At 35.0% G+C, this 23,057-nt stretch overlaps 1 protein-coding gene across 25 annotated transcripts in view; it reads right to left on the bottom strand.

The window, feature by feature from the left end:
- The window catches only part of MEF2A (myocyte enhancer factor 2A), a 167,645-nt gene that overhangs the window by 38,695 nt on the left and 105,893 nt on the right, over nucleotides 1–23,057 (bottom strand). For 8 of the 25 annotated variants that reach the window (XM_023622122.2, XM_023620750.2, XM_070248460.1 and 5 more), the window contains one exon: nucleotides 870–1,001. In XM_023622122.2, the coding sequence (XP_023477890.1) occupies nucleotides 870–1,001 (132 nt within the window). Of the gene's footprint in view, nucleotides 1–654; nucleotides 805–869; nucleotides 1,002–21,091; nucleotides 21,231–23,057 lie in introns of all 25 variants that reach the window. The other 17 variants (XM_023620284.2, XM_023621676.2, XM_070247211.1 and 14 more) reach the window with 4 other exon arrangements.

Here is a 23,057-nt window from a genome sequence, read left to right as displayed (position 1 = left end):
AAAAATTTTAAACCAACTATTTGTTTTACAACCAGTTTAAGAACATCATTTCCTGAAATTAAAATCAAGCCAAGGCTCTAGTCCTCAATATCTACAGTATAAGAAAAGGAGTTTGGAGGTATTGTTGCCAAGCAGTTTTGGGACATTTACAAAGAGCCAAACACTAAGCTACTACTACTATAGCAACTATGCAAAATAATTAAAAATGATTTTGAAACACCAAATTTTGCAATAAATCTAAACATTCTGTATTTTATAGTCTCAAGATCTATTTAAGTACATGTAGCATTTTTTTAAAAGTCACAGGAGGGAGAGGGAGGTCTTATATGCACCGTATACTGAAAATCATGGAAATTCAGAGCTAGAAAGGACCTCAAAAATCGTGAGCCAACTCATGCACTTTACAGATGAGGAAATTAGAATCCAGGATGTTTAGGTACCCTATCCGAAGCTATAGGGGATAGTAGCAGAGTCAGGATTAGGATGTTTTCTCTTCACTTCTATGCTTAAGACACTGAACATGTATTATTATACGATTTCAGCAATTTTAAGATCTTTAGAACCAAAAAAAACGTTGTCATTATCCACTGTGAAAAAAAACAACAAGATGTGTGGTCAATCTCTTCATGCACAAGATAAAAGCACAAACCATACTTTAGTACTCACTGCGATTTTATGATTCCGCATCATATTATCAAATTCCTCATTAATTTTTTTATATTTTTCTTCTGTATGTGGAGTTAGCACATAGGAAGTATCAGGGTCTGGGCTGTCGCACCCTCTGTGTTCCTTCTTGTTCAGAGCCTAAATAATGAAGTTAACAAAAAGGATCAACAAATAAAAAGTAAAGGTAAAGTAAAAGTACTTACAGGGCCTCGTTTGAAAATAAAATCACTATCTTCATTTAGTTTGCTGAATCTGTCCTCCGAGAGTGGACTGTGCTCAAAGTAATCGTCAGCATCAGGGCTCTCACAACCATTAAGGCCTTTCTTTCTTAAAGTCTGAAATACAATTGGAAAATTCACACACAAATGATACTAACTTGCCATGAGTTTTTTTTTGTAAAATTTATTAAGAGGAGCACAGACTGAATGAATTGAATTATACAAGAGCCACTGAAATGGTTTTAAATGATAATAAATGTACTCTAATTCTTCAAATAAGGTAAACCTTAGATATAAGCAAAATTAATGCTGCCGTTGTACATTAAGAGAAAAGGCATATTTACTTGTTCAGATTCTTCCTTCCCAAACTTCCTAGAGAATACTAAGTTACTCACTACTCTGACAGTTACAATCTGAATCTCATTACATCCTGATCAACGCCAGATGAGCACCTGACAGGGCCAATGAGTGTGAGAACTGAAATAGAAATGTATCAAAATGATGTTTTGACGAGTTATCATAGTATCTTTATAAAACGAACATTTCAGCAACTTCATCTACTGATTTCTTTCCGCTTGAGTTTATCCTATTCACCAGGAAGAATCAGCACAATATCCCAATAATTTCATTCCTAATTTGTTCTTAAATACTATCATTTTCCTACATAACTTAAGTATAAAAACTCAAATACTTATTTACATATGACAGTAATGATTCTTTCCTATGTAGAATGTACATATTATTCGTAAATTTACACAGGTTTAAAATTTGTAATAAAAAGTTATTCAGGGGCCAGCCCGGTGGCGCGGTGGTTAAGTCCGCACATTCTGCTTTGGCGGCCTGGGGTTCGCTGGTTCAGATCCCAGGTGCGGACATGGCACTGCTTGGGAAAAGCCATGCTGTGGTAGGCATCCCAAGTATAAAGGAGAGGAAGATGGGCACGGATGTTAGCTCAGGGCCAGTCTTCCTCAGCAAAAAGAGGAGGATTGGCAGTAGTTAGCTCACGGCTAATCTTCCTCACACACACACACAAAAAGTTATTCAGCATGTAGCTTCCTCCCCCTTTGCAGGCTCTTCCTCTAGATCTCCATCATAGATTCATTTAATCCACTGAATTATTATGGAGAATTTTCTAGCGTGTCATCAAAGTATCCCCTGGATCATATAGACTTTTTTTTCTTCTTACTTTGGAGTAAAAATATAGTGAACGGTTGGCTTTTTGATGTTTAACTTTTTAAAATTAAAATCATCATAAAATGACTTGTCTAGTATTTAAAAGAATAAATTTAAAACCAAGGACTTGACAATCTATGGAATATTAATTTACCTTCAGAATGTCTATTATTTTAAAGTAGAATTACGGGGTTCAACAACTTAAACAACTTTGAGACTTATTGACCTTCCAGCCAAACACAGCGGTTTTAGGAAGTTAAAATTTTCCAAGTAACCCTACATAACAGAGCATATTTAATTAGGAAACAGTTTGATCAATAGATTGGTACTAGATAAGTTCATTAATAAATGATTATTTAAACTAGATTTAAGGTATATTTTTAATTAATTCGTAACAACAGATCTTGGTATACTTTAAAACATGATTTACAATAATTATGAATGCTTACTCTTTTTTTCTTGAAAAAAGTAGAATATAAACACATAATACATTAAGATTTGAGAATTTTTTTCTTAGTTTCTCTGAGGTCAAATTATTTTAAAATTTCACTTTGCTCAAGTTTTTTTTTTGAATGCTTAGAGAATCATAAGAAATCACTAGTATAGATATGTTAGCTTCTCAAATTAGTTGGCATGTGCTTGCAATCCCACACACAATGCCTGAAACCCCCACCACAACACAATCACTAAACACAAGCATATAGCAAACACTACACCTATTCTCCGACATTGTCCCCATCGCTCTAAATTCTATAGGTCAAAGTAATCACATGGACTTTTTATGTGTACTTAGCCATAAAAGGTCCTGTTGTTTAGAACTTAGAATGGAGACAAGTATCCTCCCCCATCCATGGCTGCAAATTCTGCTTGCCAAAACTCCAAGTTGCTATCAGCAGTGAAGATGTTAACACTCAGAATACTGGAACACAATGAACTCTCATAACCTACACAGCCCTAGAAACAGAACAAATATAGTAGGTGCCTACACACAGATTTTATCATGAAGTTGTTGATTTATGCTAGCCTTAAATCTCTAGATATTTTCCCCTCATATTCATATATCTTAAGACTAGGTAATTCATAGTCTTGCTCTTCCACTAATAGCAATCACCAAGTATGTATCTCTTGGAACACTTTTGAAATTATAGAAGAAAAAGAATATGACCTTTGTCTAATAATTACACCAAATTTTTATTCTACTACAGTAGGGTCAACCCTACTTTTACTCATGAAGAAGAATAATGTTCTGGTATCTCCAGCTCTGCAAGCCTTCACTTCAGATGGGGTTCCTGTCATTGTGAGGGAATTTAAGAGGCAGTATCAGCTCTGTAGATAACAAGCTAATGTACCTCTGTTGGATATCCAACTTGTGTCTTCTTATCACCAGAACATGAAGAGTTGTTTTGAGGACCCAACTACCATAAAAAGACTTTTTCTGTCTTCTTTATCATTACCACATAGCATAATAGTAAAAGTTTCTCCTGTGTCACTGGTACTAACAAGTGGAATGCTGTAATCTATTAACAAGGCCAGGCGAGGCATACAAAAAACAGGCTAGCTTCAGTTTTCTCACGTGCTTCAAGTTAGCCACAATAAAAACACTTGCTGGGTGAAGAAAACAGTCTGAAAGGTCACCACTATGAGGAATCTGCTTTTAAGTGAAAAAAAATTCATCAAAAGTACTAGCACTATGCACTCTTTATGGCTATTACTGATGATTATAATGTTCCATTCTGAAGTAAACAGGACTTCAAAAATACTTTATTCTTACACAAGTGATTGACAGTTTTTCAGTGCCATTATGGCAAACAAGGGGAAAACTCAATTGTGTCAAAACAATTTCAAATTTCAATGGTGTATGCATTTAAGTTGATTTATCCCAGTTGCTTTTCTTAAATAATTGTATTATGAAACATACATTACAAATTGCTAACAGGGTCTGCTGTGATGAGGAATGAAATTATTAATCAATTTAAGCTGACTTGATACAACGTCTTCTATGTCCTTTATGTCAGTGTTCCAAACATGTTTAAAGATTCTAACTGGCAAGATTACTTAAATGAAATCTTAAAATTAATACACCTACAATTTTCATCAGTTCATTTCTATAGAAGACAGAAATTTTTTTTGGAGGGTCACATAAGCACCTTTAAAAAACACACATTTCTACTTGTCACAATAAAGTTAAATTCTATTATGGTTTTAACAGCTTTTCTTTTTGTGATTTGGGGCCAATTCAGTCAGATACTTTCTGCATACTGTCATTTATGGTATGAAATGTAGGTTTTAAATAATAAATGTCCTTAGCTAACATTTACCTGCAATGTTAGCTATGTGAAGACAGATTTTGAAAAGACTTTTATATTCATCAAAAAATAACTGCTAAGTGTCTTTAATGAAAAACTATGTATTGTACAAAAGGCACATCCTTCCAGGTTATCTGATTCTATGGGGTTTTGCCTGTCTTTGCGCTATTTTACAACTCTGTAGAGATAGAAGTTAATTTGTAGAAAACTAATAGTAATACAAATAATGTGTTTATAGAACTGCAAACAAATTCGATCTGGTGGAGGTTCAAGTGACTTCCTTCCTCACTGTGAAAGAGGTTAGTTTTTTCATCTATGAAACAAATTCACTTTGCTTTCTTGATGGGCTTGTGTATTTGTCTAATCTTTGGATTTACCTGTTAACCAGTTGCAACATTTTTTTTCTGGTTCCCTCAGTAATTAATGGGTTAAAATCTTTGACTCAAGTTCATTTTATATCTGAGAATCACACTTTCATCTTTTTTGAAAATTATTTTTTAACAGTTACAAGTGAAACTACTCGACTTAGGATTCATAGTAGATCTAAACGCAGGAGAAGAGATTGCTAATAGTCCTTGTTAGGACTTAACATTAGATTGAGTAAAAGAAAAAAGCAGTGTGTTATTTAAAATTTTTGAAAATATTTGATTATCTGATTAATGATCTGTATTAATTTACTATGGTATCAAAAATTAAGGAAATACGATCAGAGAAGGTTTATGACCTTTTGGTATTCTTCTTCAAAAAATTAAACAGAATAATCCTTAATTCTTGTGACAATTCATAAATTAAATGTTGTTCATATCACAGTATTGAGTGCAACTGTCTAAAACTGCAAACCCCACAATCTCTTGAAGCTGGGCTGTTCTCCATCTGAAACTACTGAGTTCTAAAGTGAAACTCAAGCTGGTACAGGCAGACGGGAGTGTTTGCCTGAAAGCATTTCCAGGGAAAAGGGATCCTACATTGCATCCCTACTTTCTGAGCTGGAAATGCCCAAATTAAACCTAAAAGGGCAGCCTTTGGTTTTGTTTTTGGTATTAATTAAATCAGTTTTACCCCAATGAAGAGGAACTTAACTACCTATTGATTAAAGACCCCATCGGTAGGAAAGCTCTTAAATTTAAAATTTCCATACCAATTTAAGAAAAAACAGTGAAAAACTCAAATTTAGTGGGTGTCCTGGCTAGAACTTCCCTTCAGGTTATATCCACCCTCTGTTCTTTGACTATTTTACAGCTCTGCAGAGACAGACGTTAGTTAACCTGAAGAAAACTGATTATAACTGAAAATAATTCCTGTTCACAGAAATTGTTGCCTGTGGAATGTCACTGATTATCACCTGCTGGATACCGACCAACTTTGCTGGCAGTTGTAAATTCATTTCAGCATTCTTTATTAATGCGTGGTACTTTTACTTCTTTTTTGAACCAGGTGTGATATCTTACTGGTTCACTCATTAGTTGGTTAAATAAAATCTTTGACACATGTTCATTTTATAGTTGTATGAGAGTAATGATTATACCTTCTTCCAAATCTAATTAGAAACTTGGAAGACTTATAGTCCCAACTGTCTACTGTACATTTCCATTTAGATATTTGGCTAACATCTCTATGTCAATTTACCCAAGATAGAATTCATTATCTTTCATTATACAGATCCCCTCTTTGGACTTACCTCTCTAGTCAACACAGCAAGCAATCTTACTGTTCACTCTTTGTTGTCTCCCCATATTCACATGGAATACCAAATTTTGTAGATTATTTCCATTTCCACTGCCACTATACTCATGTGGGCCTGCACTGCCTTATGTCTGGACTCCTACTACATCCTCTTTCACTTTTTTCTCTCTCTAATCTGTCTCATAAATTGTTACAGATTTACTTCACCTCAATACAACTTTTGTATTTGTCATCCATTTTAAATCTTTGATGGCGCTCTTTATGATCTAAACCAGTAGTCTCTAAACTTTTTAGATTATCTACCCCATCTATAAATATATTTCATGCACAGCCCCCAAAATATGCATATATTTTACAAGTTACATGCGTGAATGACTGTCAATCTTTTTAGTAGGCATATTTTAGGATAAAATAGAATTTCTATTATTTTCTTCTTAGACTCCAAAAGATAGTTTTGTACATCTTACATTCCTCTTCTGCAATAACGGATGTAAGATACAAAATCAAAATTTCTTAGTCTAACTGCAAGTCACCTACAAGCCTAGCTCCTACTTTTATTGCTTTTTTCCATTTCTAACCTCCCTGAAACCTCTGATCCAGTCACAGTGGTCAAAATTACTGTGCTCCTAACAGTCACAAAAATCCCTTCACTGATGTAACCTCACTTGTCTGAAACCCGGTCCTATCTCTATCTGTATGACTGTTTTATGGCTCACTATGGCCTAGTTTTAACCTCAGCTTTCCATGAAACTACCCCCACCCTGCTTCCTATGCTAAAATTTTAAGAGCACTTACTCTATAGAACATTCATGTAACACGTTACATTACATTTACCTATCTTCTGAATACTTGCAGTGTCCTCAACTAATCTACGAACTTTCAAACCAAAGCCTGAAATCTAGATTGCTTTACATTTTCAGAGTCTAGACAAAACAGGGTGCTACACACACATGAAAGTTTTATATTTATCAATATAAAAACTTGCACGATAAAAAAACATACTAAAGGAGAGCAAGATCAGGATGGTATGACAAGTTACCTCAGAAGTCTTCTAAAACACAAAGTTATGAATTTGTCAAAATATACTTAAATAATAGGTAATCTGGAGACAGTCTGTACTAGGTTAATCCACAGAAACTGTTGATATCTGACTGCTTTTGAACTCCAAAAAAAATTTCATATGTAAGTTTAACTTAGACTAGCCTATATTCTGCAAACTTCTGGGAGATTCTCCAGTGAGCTTTGGACAGGAAAGATCAGAATTGCTAGTACAAGAAGGCTTCTTTTATGTTGAGTATACAGTTAGCTATAATCAATTAACAACCAAAGGTTTTGATTTTGGATCTTATTTTGAACCCAGCACGGTCGAGTACAAACTTGGAAATCTGAAAAACAAAAGGCATACTTTTCTAGAGCAAGGGAATCTCCATGTCATCTATAGAGGACCAACCCAGTTTTTAAAAAAAGTCTATATTAGCACTGAGACAAGGTCCCACAGTTCAACAAATCTTTTCTCCTACTGAGACATAAAACACAGTACTATAATTGAAGCTTTTTTTAAATTTGGGAATTACGCTCTGATTACAAAAATGGTTAATTGGATAAAGACCTAGAACATCAATTATTTTTACATGAAGACCATCAGTTGTGCCTTCAGAAGAATCACCTTGCAAACCAGCCTTCGTGGCAAAAATGAGACCAAGTAGATCTTGAGATGGTGTCAGGTCCTCAGGGAGCCAGGTATTCCTTCCTGCCTTGGATGCCATCTGCCTATACTCTTTCAATAAATTCCACTTTAGCTTGAGCTACTTTAAATGGATTTCTATTTCTTATAATCAAAGGACCCTGATGAAGAAAACTGACAAATTCTTTAGGTCACAAATTAATAGTCTCCTTATCTACGTCACGAAAGTCCTAAAACAAGTCAGGCTAGTACCTCCACAACCTAGAGTCCAGAAAGGGTCCCAAACATGGAAGTAAGATGACTGATTATTTCCTGTTTTTGGCCAAAGATAATTGATTCAAATAATGGTACATACATCATTAGGCCATGCGTACTATTGTTCTACTTATAAAGTATTAGTAACCTTATCTTTCAAGTTCAAGGAAATATTTACAGAATTATGAGTATATAATAGTGATAGGCAAGCCCCATACATTTGCCTCTCATTTTCTAGTCTTTATTACTAAATCTGTTGGCGAAACTGGAGATGGAAAGAATAAGGGAAGAGTGGAAAGGAGATAGGGAAAAGAAACCTGAGGAGGCAAGAACAATGTGGTTTAGACGTTTTTATAAGTATATCCAGGTTTTGTTTTTATACAATAAACTTAAAGAAATATATTTCAAAATAGACTATAAATTAGGGGCAGCTAATTGTAAACAGATTTCCTTTGTCTTATAGTCTCTCATCAGCAAAAAAATAATACATTTAAAATTTTAGACATACTTATTCCCCATGGAAGTTATATATACACAAATATGTGTATATGTAAATATATATATGCACAAATACACATATATACATAAGTTACCATAATCTTTGGTGTTTGTTTACAGAGTAAAAATAGCTAGTATTCAGGATATTTTTCATTGTAAATACGTTTAAATAAACATTTAAACCACGTGGAGTCTGAAATAAGAACAGATAAAAACCCCAGGGGACCAGCATTGTCCAGAATCTTGATATGCTACTAAACTTTGGGTTCAGGAGTCTATATTGCCTGAGTGTTTACCAGAGCCCATGCTTCATTTTTAACTACTGCCTAACAAGAACTGAAATGTTCTTTGACACATGCTCAATTTTATAATGGTAACTGTCAAACTCCCTTTCAAACTAATAGAATCACAGCACTCAGAAGTGAAACTATGGAATTTAAAGTACTCAAGAGGTATATATTTATGGTGTTCCATTAAAGCAATCCACAATATCACGATCCACCTTAAATCTCATTTCTGTGAAGCAGCTGAGCAATAAATGCTCCACAAATACTGGCTGAATGGATAATAAGTCAGATCTAGCATAAGGTATAAATGAGTACTTGTAAAAGAAACAATATGTCTTAAGTTCCAAGGAACTTAAACTAGCCTATTAGCATTTCTTTTAAATGAGAAAAGTTCTTTTCCCCATTTTTAATAATTGTTTCCAATTTTAAAAGATACTTATTCTTCCTAGACACTTTGAAAACACAAAAAAAATTCTTAAAATTGTGAAACATACATAAAGAAAAATGCATCAAAATTTATACAAAATTCAACAATTATGAAATGAACACCAGTAATTCTAATCAGGTCAAAACACAGACCAGAACCAGAACCCTAAATATCTCCCTCAATCAACCTCCTCTCTCCCCTCTACAGGGATTATCATCCTAACTCTGTGATGACAACTTTCTGGACCTTTGTTATAGGTTTATGACATACATACATATTCTGAAAAATAAAATTTAGCTTTGCATATTTTTAAATATTATGTGAATGGAACATATTCAATGTATTATTTTGTCTTGCCTCTGTCATTATATATTATGTTTATGAGATTCATCCATAGGGTTGCACATAGTGACAGTTTGTTCATTTTCATTACATATTGTATTACACTGTACAGGGGGGAAAAACACTTCATCCCTTCTACCGCAGATAGACATTGGAGTTACTTCAATCTTTTGGCTATTATGAAAATAGTGCTATGCACATTTTTGCAGACATAGTCTACTGCATATCTGCATATATTTTTCTGGGATATCTTCTTAGGAGTGGAATTGCTAGTTCATAAAATATGTGGATCTTCAGTTATACTGATAATGCCAAACTACTTTTTAAAGAAGTTGTATCAATGTACCTTTTCTACCTGCAATGAGGATTTAATTTGCATTCCCCTGCTAACTAAGGAAATGAAGCACATTTCATATCTATTAGCCATTTGGATCTTCTCTTTAGTGAAGAGCCTATTCAAGCACTTTGCCCAGTTTTCTATTGTTTATCTTTTTCTTATTGCTTTATAGTCATTCTTTTATTTGTAATCAACATAAGTCCTTTGCTAATTTTATGCATTGAAAATCATTTCCCACTCTGTTGCACGTTTCTTTTTTGTGTGTGTGAGGAAGATCAGCCTGGAGCTAACATCTGCCGCCAATCCTCCTCTTTTTGCTGAGGAAGACTGGCCCTGAGCTAACATCCATGTCCATCTTCCTCTACTGTATATGTGGGACGCCTACCACAGCATGGCGTGCCAAGCGGTGCCATGTCCGCACCCGGGATCCAAACTGGCAAACCCCAGGCCGCCAAAGTGGAACGTGCACACTTAACCGCTGTGCCACCAGGCCGGCCCCAGCATTTTCTTTAACATTTGTCTTTGGATGAAAATGGGTTAATTTTAATAAAGTCAAATTTATCAATTTTTTCCTTTACAGTTGTCCTTTATGGTAATAACTCTTATGTCTTGTATAAGAAATCCTTCCCTATCTCAAAATCATGAAGATATTCTCCTATATTATCTTCTAAAAAGTTTTATAATTTTGCCTTTCTCATTTACGTCTATAATCTTCCTAGAGGTAGACTTTGTGTAAGACATGAGGTAGGTTTACTTCCATGGCTTTCCCATATATATATCCTTGTCTCAGCACCATTGCTTTAAGAGTTTGCTCTTTTGTCTTTGATTTGTGATGCCATAATTATTTGTATATGTGCACGGTTGTGTTTCTGAGCTCTATTATCTATCTATCCACTGATATGTTTGGCATTTAGTATTTGTGCCATTGCCACAGTATCTTCATTAGTATAGCTTTAAAATTAGTCTCAAGACATGGTAGTACAAATCTTCTCACCTTGTTATCCTTCTTCAGAGCGTCTTTTACCCTTGAATTTCCCTATATATTTCAGAATCAGTGGTTGAATTCTTTTTTTTTTTAAAGATTGGCACGTGGGCTAACAACTGTTGCCAATCTTCCTTTTTGTTTTTGTTTTTAAGGATTGGCACCTGAGCTAACAACTGTTGCCAATCTTTTTTTTTTTTTCTTCTGCTTTATCTCCCCAAACCCCCCTGTACACAGTTGTATATCTTAATTGCATGTCCTTCTAGTTGTGGGACGCCGCCTCAACGTGGCCTGACGAGCGGTGCCATGTCCGCACCCAGGATCCAAACCCTGGGCCAGCACAGCGGAGCGCGCGAACTTAACCACTCAGCCACGGAGCCGGCCCCAGTTGTTGAATTCTTAAAAAAAGTTTCTTGGGATTTTGATTGGCATTTCCTTAACTCTATACAGATTGTTTTAGGTAGCACAGATATATACAATACTGAGACTTCCAGTCCATGATAATAGGATAACTGTCAAGTTGATGCTGCAGTCCTGGGATAAATCTAACTTAGTCATGATGCATTATCCCTTTTATATATTGCTAGATTTAATATCTGTATTAGTTAGCATAAGTAATGTAGATGCTTTAACAAACAAATCTCAGTGGCCTAACACAATGAAAGTTTACTTCTTATTCATAAAAGCCCACTGAGGATGTCTTTTTATCTCAGAGAGCCTTGCATGAGATTATTCAGAGTCCAGTCATTTTTCTTGGTTCCACATACAAGACCTCAGAGTTCCTACCTGGATTCTCTGTACCTGGCTGGCAAATAGGGAAGAGAGAGTATGAAGATCATGAGGGAGATATTGTACAGGTCAGGCCTGGAAGAAGCAGGTATTGCTTTTATTTACATTCCATTGGACAACTCAGTCACATGGCCACTCTCAACTGCAAGGGAGGCTGATACACAGAGTCTACGTGTGTGCCCAAGCAGTAAAGAAAATGGGACAACGTGAAAATAAAAACGTCTCCAATAAAAATGATGTGAACTCAAAGAAGTGGACTAATATTTCATTTAGGAGTTCTGCATTCATGTTCAGTGAGACTGACTTAGTCTTCTTTTTTAGAACTCTCCTTGTTGGTTTTGCAACCAAGGTTAGCACAGCTTCATATAATGAAGAAAGGGGAGTTCCCTCTTTTTCCAATCTCTGGAACAGTTTGTGAAATGTTGGCATTACTTCTTTAAAAATCCCCTAGTACTTTCTTATGAAGCCACCTGTATTTGGGGTTTCTTTGTGGTAAACGTGACAATAAGACTATTCAGGTTTTCTATATCTTCATGATTACATTTCATTAAATCACCTACTTCTGGAAATTTGTCTACTGCATCAAAATTTTGAGGCACAAGAGGAACCTGAGATTTTATGTACTCAAAAAAGTATATTACAATAGCTGTTGAGTAGGAAATTAAATGGACCTTCGTGATCTAGTTCACCTCCTGCATTTATAGAGGCGAATAATAAACTTCGGAGAGATCCAAGTACTCACCTACCTCAACCTCACACATCACACAGCTATTCAGTGATAGAACTAGAACTAGAATCTAAGTGTTCTGATAATCCAGTTTAGCGCTCTTTCCACTACACTGTGTTAGTTCAGCTGATTCAACTGCATTTATCAGTCAGCAAACAAACGGAGAACGCACAGATGACTGTGATCAGAAGCCACTTCAACCAGTGGGAACAGAGCACATTTCTTGCACATGTCGTTGTAGGCACTGCCTTAAGACTCCTTTCTTCCATGATCTTACCCATATCTTTCTCAGCAACAAGTGCGTGATGTTTAGGCTATAGCTTTTTGGAATTCTAAATTTTAAAAAATTTTTGAATTTTTTTAAAATTTTAACTTACCCAGTTCTATGATACTCCTAGGTTTGACTTAAAAGATTTCAGCAAATGGTAATGATACTTTTCCTCCTCCGCCTCAAACCTGGGGCCCTTGTCTCACAAGAGCTGGCTACAGAGCAGCAATCCAGTAGTCTCTGCTCATCAACAGGGGTAATGTAATTCTGCTGCACATCTCCACACATAAGGGAATGCTTTAATAGAGTTGGTTCTCAGTGTACTGTGAAGTCAGGAAAGTGTATTTGCAAAAGTCCTGGCTGTCCGGCTGTTCGTTCTTCACTCTCTCTCTCTCTTTTTCTTTTTAATTGCACAAATGACTTAATCTACCTTTATTCTTTTTTCTTCTTTAATACAACAAAATTTATTGAGAGCATCCAACTAGATTCTGATATTCACTGATAAAACAGACATGAGTCACTGTCCACATGAAGCTTGTGGAGGTCATTTGATTTTCCCATGAAGACTGGTTTCTTACCATCGTAGTCTGACTTGGTTTGAGCCCCTTCTTCAAAACCCTGAGGTGGTTTAGTTGCAAAGCTGACACATAGTGTTTTGCCTTCATCACTGAAGATATTTTCTCTGGGTGTAGAATTCTAGGTTGGATTCCAAATACCTTCTTCCCAATACATTTAGGAAATCATTTCATTGACTACAGATTTCACTTCCTGCTGTTTAGAATCAGTCAGCACTCCTTTGAAGATAATCTATTTAGGTTTTCTCTTGTATTTTATTTTCTGCAGTTTCACTATGTCTATGTACAGATTTATTTACACTGCATGAGATTTGTTGGGCTTCTTAAATCTGAGGATTGTGAACTCTCATCAATCCTTCAAACACTGCCTCTGCCCTATGCTCATTCTCTCTCTCTTCCCTTTCTCCTTTAAGAATGTCAATTAAATTAAGGGTAGAATTTCTAACCAATCCTCCTTTTCTCTCAACCTCTCTTGGTATTTTCCACCTTACCGTCTCTTTGTGCTGAATTCTAGATAATTTCTTCTATCTTTCAGTTCGTCAATTCTCTAGAGCTATGTCAAATATACCTTCTATATGTCTACTAAGTTTTTGTTTTTTTGTTTTTTTTGAGGAAGATTAGCCCTGAGCTAACATCTGTTGCCAATCCTTCTCTTTCTGCTGAGGAAGACTGGCCCTGTGCTAATATCCATGCCCATCTTCCTCTACTTTATATGTGGGATGCCTGCCACAGCATGGCCTGCCAAGGAGGGCCAGGTCTGCACCTAGGATCCGAACCAGCAAACCCTGGGCCACTGACACGGAACGTGTGAACTTAACTGCTGTGCCACTGGGCCGGCCCCTGTCTACTAAGTTTTAAGTTTTGGTTCTTGTATTTTTTCATTTCTAGAAGTATTTCATTCTCTTCAAGTCTGCTATATCACTTCTTTTATAGTTTCCTGTTTCTTGCAGATATCTGTAAACTTTTTTATTAAAACATAGAAAGTGAAATTGTTTATAATCTATATATAATAATAACAGTATCTAAAATGTTTAGATGTCAGTTTCTACTATTTCTTGCTGAATTTTGTTTATTGTGCCTTGTTTTCTTTTATGGTTGGCCGTCTTTGTATGATGGATGCTCAATGGTTTTGAAAGGTTATTTGAAGGAGATTTTTGATGCCGAGAATAAGGCACCTTTCTTCAAAAAGGATATAAATTTGCTTTTTCTAGGTACCTGGAGCACTAGTTTTCTTGGACTTCTTGTGTTATATGACTCTGGCCTCTGATCCCACCCAATGCTGGTACTTGTTTTACAACCTCTCAGAGACAGCTTCTCTTTTTTTACTTTTCTTGTTCTCCTCTTTGCTCCATCTGTTCAGAAATCTCCTTGCAGTCTCTGCAAGCAAGAAAAAGGCAGAGAATTTCCATCTTCTTGAGGTCCCAGTCTGACTCACAAATGTAAATCCACCAAAACCTGAAGCTTAGTTTTTCAACTGTTTTATCCAGATGGGCAAATGACTCAAGGTAGCCAGAGGTTTAAATATTTCTTTACCTTTTAGGCTCTCATCTTTTCTGAGATTTTGGCCTGGCATATTCCTTAGCTCTTTGATGCTATAAAGAAGTTTTTGTATAATTCATCTAACATTTTCAGTTGTCTTCAGCTGAAAGGTTGGTCCAGATAACCAGGCCCTACATAACTGAAATAATAAATCAACATTTTTAGGAAAAAGTGAACTAAGCGTTTTCTAACGACATCCATGAAGTTGTTTTTTGATTACCTTTAAGTTAAATGTAAAAATTAAATGTAAAAATGTAAAAAAATTTCCACAATTTGTATGGAATTCCACTGTCAAGTTCCTCAAAAAGTTAAACACAGAGCTACCATACAACCCAGACTAAATTCCACTCCTAATGAGATACCCAAGAGAAATAAAAACATGTCCATATAAAAACTTGTACACAAATTTCATCAAAGCATTTTCCTAACAGTCAAAAAGTGAAAACAAGCCAACTTCCATCAACTAATAAATGGATTTAAAAAAGTGCTATATCCATACAATGGAGAATTATTTAGCCATGGAATGAAGTACTAACACATGCTACAATATGAATGAGCCTTGAAAACATTATGTAAAATGAAAGTAGCCAGACACAAAAGATCATATATTGTATAATTCCATTTATATGAAATATCCAAAATAGGCAAATCCACAGACACAGAAAGCAGACTAGATTGCACAAACTTGTGAATATACTAAAAATCACTGAATTATGTAACTTAAAATGGTGAAGTTTATGGTCTATGAATTATATCTCAATAAAAGGAACAGAAAAAAAGTTAATCTCAAGTATGTCTATAATACTCACTGTAGTGGCCTAGTAACACTAAACTGCCTGACTGATCATTCAACTGCACATGATGGTGAAGGATATCTGGGGCAATAATTTATAAAGATACTAGGTAGTATGAAAACACTTTATGCAGGTTACTGAAAACTCCGAAAATTTTTACTATAATTATGAATAATAATCACAATGGAATTCATACCTATTCAATCCTATATCCATATATATTAACATTACCAGTGAAGAGAACTACATGAAACAAAAACCAATGGAATCTATGAGAACAACTTTCTTTACATCCCAAAAGAAACTAGAATAATACAACTTCCCTCCTCTGAATAATTTTCTTTCATATAGCAGCCATTTATTCAGATGAACATAAACTGATTAATGCTATCTTTAGAAAAGGAAACAAAAAAAAAACTTCTATGGTTAAAAAAATACAGTCTGCTCTACTATGAGGTATTTAGAAATGCAAATTCACTCATATGAAACTGGTAAGTAGGGAATGATGTCAGTGTAATAAAGAAGTCACTCTGGTTCACTGGTGATTTTTCCCAGGCAAGATGAGCCAGAAAAGTGGGAATACAATTATAACCTTTAGCAGGAAAGAAGAAAGTCCTCCTGACAGCATGAGCACTTATCTGGATTATAGGAAAACTTTAAATGAGGGCTTCAGAGGAGTACTCCCAGCCTTGCTGCAGGTTGTACTATTTCCCATGCCTACTTCAACAGCAACACCCCCTTCCCCCCCAGCACTCACTGCTACACTGCCATCTGCGCTGTCCTAAGACCAACTATCTCCAACATCTCCAACCTAATTAAGTGCTGCCAGCATTTCTATTCAAGTAATTTTGTGCATTTCTAATATCCACTGTGGTAGCCACTAGCTACACTAAGATGACTCACTGAGCAGTTCAAGCTATCTTCTCAATTACCATTTATTTTTTATTTTGTGTTGGTGCTCAGAACCAACACAAACTAAAAAACCAGGTTTTGCAGTTTGTGAGATTTTTCAGGAATGCATAAACTGCATTATAATGAAAACACCTGTACTTTTCTCTTTTTAAGTCTCTTTACTTCTCTAAGGGCTGGAAGTAATATACACTGGGAGTAGATGTGGAAGATGGGGAGATACAAAATAAAGGCATTGTTTCCAGTGTTACAGGGTGAAGAGAAGCACATCACCTTCATTCTTGAGCTTTATTTCCACTTAACGTGCTTTAGTTTTTGTCCTCATCAGCTTCGGGTAACATCTGATGGAGTTTCAAGAGTATCATAAATGAGTTAACACTGAAGTAAGCAACACCACTTTCAGTTCAATTCTATAAGTCATTATTAAGCTGTGTGCTGGATCTTTGGGAATCTATTGGGAAGAATACTAACACTATTTAGCAAAGACTTTGCCCAAGGATCCACAGTTTTTCTGAGATAGACCCAAGGTCTTCAAGAGAACATTATTTAAGCTTTGGGTTGTCATTATGTACTGGTATGACCTTGCACAAGCCCTTTACTTTCTTTGGACTCCAGCTTCCTTAATCAATTAAATGAAGCATAGAACTAGATCAGGGTTTCCAAACCTTTTTATAACACATAAACTCCTTTTCATAATAATATTGGTCATTTAGTCATTTTTGCATGATAAATAATAAAGTGACTTTAGGTAAAATATTTTAATCTAAACTGTTAAAGATCATAAAGATTATTCATAAAATATGTGATCATATTTACATTATGATCAAATTCTAAACATTTCCTTTTCTACAAATGATTCACTCAAATTTTTACAGATCAATTAAGAAAAGCACGGTGTCAATATGTCATATTCTTTAGAACACAGTCTAATCTTCTTTCCCCAATTAAACCAAGTGGAACAGGCATTCTTCCTATAAATCTCAACATTACTAAAAACTTACAATTAAGAGAAAACTTAGTCTATTTTTAAAAGCTATAAACTTCTTTTAAAATGCTGATTATCCAACAGATTAGTATTTTCATAATAATTATTTAACTACCTAAACTTTTAAACACCTCTAACAGCTGTCCAACACCCATAGGACAATGCCAAATGTCACAGCCTGTTATTCAAGAAGCTCCATCAACTATATTCAGTCTGTCTCTTCCTTACCTTGATTCCTCTCCTATACAACTCTCTATTCTACAGAAATTTCATGTATGATGTGTATTTTTTAATGTATATTCAGTTTTCCTAGCACCATTTATTAAAAATACTTTCCGTTTCTCATTGAGCTACCTTCGTACTTTTGTCAAACATCGATTAACCTTATACATATGGGTTTATTTCTGAGCTGTCTAGTCTGTTCCAGTGATCTCCATGTCTATCCCTATGCAAATACCAAACTTTCTGGATTACTGCAGCTTTAAAGTACATCTCACAGATGGAATATCTAGTGAGAATAAGCCCATCAGCGCTTTTCATCCTCTCTCCACCACCATGATTAATATATAGTGGTTCTGGGCATGGAGGCGTTTGATCTAAACCAGTACAATCAGAATTAATTTTAGGACAAATGCTGGGAATTCTGGTGAACAATTTATCTCTGATGCTTTATATTGGTGCTTAACAATATGGTAACCACTAGCCATATGTGGTTACTTAACTTAAAATTAATTAAAATTAAAAATTAAGTTCCTTAGTTGCACTAGTCATATTTCAAGTGCTCAACAGCTACACATGGCTAATGGCTATCATATTGGACAGCACAGATTTAGGACATTTCCATCATCACATAAAGTTCTACTGGAGAGTACTGCTTTAGAGGATGCTGTACGCAGATGGAGGGCCTGGAGTTGCCACTGTCAAGATGAAGAAGCCAGCATCAGGACAAAGCTGATGCGTGAGGGAAGGCAGAAACCTGAAGCCCACTTCAACAGAGCCTACTCTCTACCACACTGTTGGATTTTTTCGTTATGTGATGTAACACCCCTATTTTAAAGACCAGTTTCCACCAGGTCTTCCTTCTGTTGCTTGCAATCAGAAACAACCTAATGAATTGTTTGCAAAATGCTACTGCATACCTTATTTCAACCGATCCTCAAAACCTACAAGGTTTAGAATTTAATATCACTCTCTCTTCCTATTAAACATTGAGCTTAGTATTTGGTACTGTAAGCATTCAATAAATAACTGATTAATATAGCCTAAAAGTGCTAATTATATAATACTAGAAATTTACTTTGAATTACTAATAAGGGAAATATCCTATAATAGGATTTGAGAGTGATAATAAAACCTTCACAAAATGCCTAACTATGCACCTAAACCCTTATTTTCTACTGTCCTACAGAACATAACTGATAGATTTTTTTTACACCCCAAAGTAATAGAACAATTTTTTAAACCTCAATTCAACTATACAAATGTGGAAAATAGCAATGAGAATATTTTAATTATATAGTATTATGAGATAATTCTACATGAACATTGGTAGCATAAAAAAGCAAGCTGAGTTTTTAAATTCCTGTACAAATACTGGCTACTATTTCTAAGTTCTTTTTGCAGAACATAAACGTTTTTGAGGTTCTCAAGATGGATTCTGGAAGTAGCTCAAGCCCAGAAATTACCAGAAAATACCAAACCGGTTATACGAAAAGAAAATTTCTATACAAACAAAGCATGACAGAAAAATATTCTCCATTTGATTCCATAGGTAAATTCCAATATGAATAACCAAGCTTTGCTTTATTCTCTAAGACTCAAGCATATAGCGTATTCACCAAGTTTTAAAAAATTCCTAACATTTTAAAAACAGAATTAAAAGTTTACCTTTTGGTGTTTTACTGCTGATGAGTTAAAATAAGAATTACAAGAAATATCCTTTGAGTAAAGAAATACAATCACATATCAATGCACCTACACATACATTCTTCATAGAATATCCTTAGGATATAGAAATATCAAAGCACACATTAAAAGTTGTGAATCAACCCAAACAAAAACCTAAAAAACTGTAAGCTATGTTTACTTTTCCAAAATATAAGAGGTTCATACTACTATTTTGAATTGTTTACAGGTACAACACTGATTATATAATTGTAAATTAAAAAGCAGAGTTATGACTAATCTATGCCAAGAAGATACCTCTTTTCCTTTAGACTCTAGATCCCTATACAGAGTTTCTCTTGGAACTGAGCTACAAAAATAACTTCAAAATAAATATGGAAACTATACAGCTATCTCCTTAATTTTAAACTATGTGTCTGAATAACCAGGTTTAAAAAAACTGCATGTCTGCATTAGCAACCTTTTATATAAGAGAACTGAAATATCACTTAGACTCTATATATCTCACATTAACGGGCAAATACAGAACATTGTTACATATGGTAAGTACCCTGCATCTTTTGCTCTAAATAAACTTCTAACTCTAATAGTAGTATAATATTCATATGTTGAATGATGAATATTTGGTGGGAAACATCAAAATCTTGGAATTCTAAGTGTCTTGAATCCAATCTGAAGTGTAGCCAAAAAAGGACTTCTCTAGTAAGATAATAAAATAGCCAACACATCACCTCGTTAAGAAAACAGCAGTTACCACTGTATTCCCAGTGTCTAGCACAATGACCTGTACTTGGTAGGAAAAGTATCAGTGCAATAAAAAAAAATGGAGAAATAAGGCATTACATTCAATATTTTTACCCTTTTCCTCTTTCCTTTTAACTTCTTTCAAAAAAATTTACAATTCAATCCTAACACAATTTATAGCTTGAGAAGTGCAAGACAGTTAGCAAAACCCATCCAGTTATTCTATTAAGCTCTTTCAATAGCTACCCAAACCTTCAGGAGAAAGCCAAGGGCCTTATACACTTCTCAGGTCTTTGCTATTTCCACTCTTCACTATACTACAGCTTTATTTAGCTGATTTTAACTCATACAGTAATTGTGCAATGTCTGATTTCCTAATTTCCACATACACTGCCCCCTGACCTAGAACACCTTTTTTCTACCCCTTTTCCCTCTTAAACCCTATCCTTTAAAGGACTCAGGTGATGGTGTCACCTCTAGAGGAAGTTTTCTCTGACCACTCTTCCAATCCTCTGTACCCTCCTTCTCTCACTGGTCAAAAATTTGGCCAAGGTATCCCAGAATTCCCAGAAAAAAAAGAACAATTTATCTGATCATAAGTACTAAAACACTCCTCCGTGACACATATGGACATAAAAAGGGCACACAGGTATTTGTCAATAACACAAGAATGCATTACAGAAATGTGAGCTATATTATAAAGTGATAAATATTACCCTTTTCCCCCATAAACTCCTGTTTATATATCAACAACATCAGTCTCTGATGGAGAAAAATCTGACCTCAAGAAAACAAAAATCACATATTGAGATACATAGTTCCTTATAAAAAGCACATAAATGAAAACTAATAATTGTATGATAAATAATAATATTCAAATACATAGCAAAATAAAAATAGTAAAACTGATATTGCAAGAGCTACGGTGATTGCTGTTTGAGGTGATGGTGCAGGACGTGTGAGAAGAGGAGGAGGGCCATGAGGATTGCATGCCTCACCCTGTGAATCACCATCCTGCTGCTTCAGGCTCTGTTAGGAATAAAAGAGCAGGGCAGGGGGCTGGAGATGGAGGGAAGCTTTGTCTTGTCTTCAGATGTCTCATTATTTTTTCCCTTTCCCTGCTGCTCCACTGCAACCCTGTAAAACATTAGGCAAGCCTCTTAAACACTCCCTGTCTGTTCCATTCCTCTTCTGTAACATGGGGAGAAAAAAACTGACTGGCTCAAAAAGGCTCCCTGAGGACATTATAATACTGTCAGAAAACCTAAGCATAATCATGCCTCTAGTTCTATAAGGTCAGCACTAGATAATCTCAGGAGACAAAAGTCACTTATCTTCCTTTCTTGCTCAGCTGAGGAACTGGAGTCCATCTTTCACACATCCCCACCAGACCCCCCCCCCAAATACATTCAAAGAAACACTTATAACCAAATAGAATTTAACTGAAAGGTAACCTATTAGAAATGTGTTCCCTAGCTTGTAATTCACACCAAATATCGGCATACTATTTTGAACTGCTTTTTAGAATAGGTCTTAAAAGTTACAATTTGTGCTTGCTCACTGCTTAAAATTATTTCCGAGGATATTCTTGGGGATAAAAATATTTTAAAAGCTGGATAACCACTGCCAAGAGATTGTATGTTAACTTGAAGCTTTTAGACTCACTGCACTTAGGATGAGTTAATTCAAGTTAACATAAAATGGCTTAAGTCTCATCTCAAGTTTCTAATTCAGTAGTCTGAGGTGAGGCCCAAGAACTTAGATTTCTACAAGTTCTCTGGTGATGCTGATGCTGTGGTCACGATACCACACTTGGAGAACCACTGATTTTAAATACTGTACTCCTGGCATGATCGCTTTTACTACCAGGTATTTTTATTTAATAATTGATAGATAACTGCATACAATTGGCATCTTATATTGATTCCCTATGCTCTTTTCTTTAAGTTATCTCCAAATTCCTTTGCAATTTGAAAGTAGGCAAAGACTACTGAGACTTAAAAAAGATTTTCTCTTCCTTCAGAATTCAAATTATCATCATCTTACTTCATTTACCACTGTGCCTCAATTTCCTCAACTGTGAAATAAGGACAATAAGAGAAATTCGATAATATAATATAAACAAAAGCCTTTGGAAGAGTACCAAGTCACATTGAGTACTTGATAAATATTATCTATTATTCTTACTGCAATTAACCTCACTAATTTTCTGTTCATTATTAAGGAAAACTTATTCATGTTTTCTGTATGTTATATATTACTCCCATATGTATAAAATCCTATCTATTTATGGTGAAATGTCCAGAGCTGCAATGGGTTCAGTAAACTGGGGAGCAAAGGGAAGGGATCATGTCAAAGACCCAGGTTCTAATCCCAGTTCTGCCACTAAATTGCTACATGACTCTGGGAAAGTCATTTAACCCCAGTCTCAATTTCTATTTCTGAAAAAGCTTACCTTGGATATGAAGATCAAATGAGATAATGCAAGTGGAATTTTTTTTTAAGTACTGTAGTATTCCTGTGATGAAGAAAATCTCTATTTGGGAACAGTTCACAAGATATTAACAAGAGAGAGAAACAGCCATGGCCCCTACACTTAGATCCTTAAATGACAGCACAACCATCTGAATCACCTCATAAGCTATTTACTGAATGTTTTCCAATGCCACTAAGTCATAGCTATTGTCAAAATATTATGAGCAAGAATATTTAATATTTCAAATATTCCTGCAAGTGAAAGGAAAAAGTGAAAACAAAAGTAATCTCAGGTATTTGTTATGAAGCAGCTGCTAAAATCCTCACTTCATGCCTTTAGCATAACTTTTATTTTGATACAGAACTCTTTTATTGGCTCTAGGCTTTTATTTAGTTTAAATTTAATGTATACACACACATATGAATAATGACTAACTGAATTTTGCATAATACAGTTCACAAGTCTTTAAACTTTTATTTACTAAAAAG

Source organism: Equus caballus, chromosome 1, assembly GCF_041296265.1.
Source record: "Equus caballus isolate H_3958 breed thoroughbred chromosome 1, TB-T2T, whole genome shotgun sequence".
Lineage (NCBI taxonomy): Eukaryota > Metazoa > Chordata > Mammalia > Perissodactyla > Equidae > Equus > Equus caballus.
Note: the sequence above shows the minus strand (reverse complement) of the source record. Positions and strands in the feature narration are given on the sequence as shown.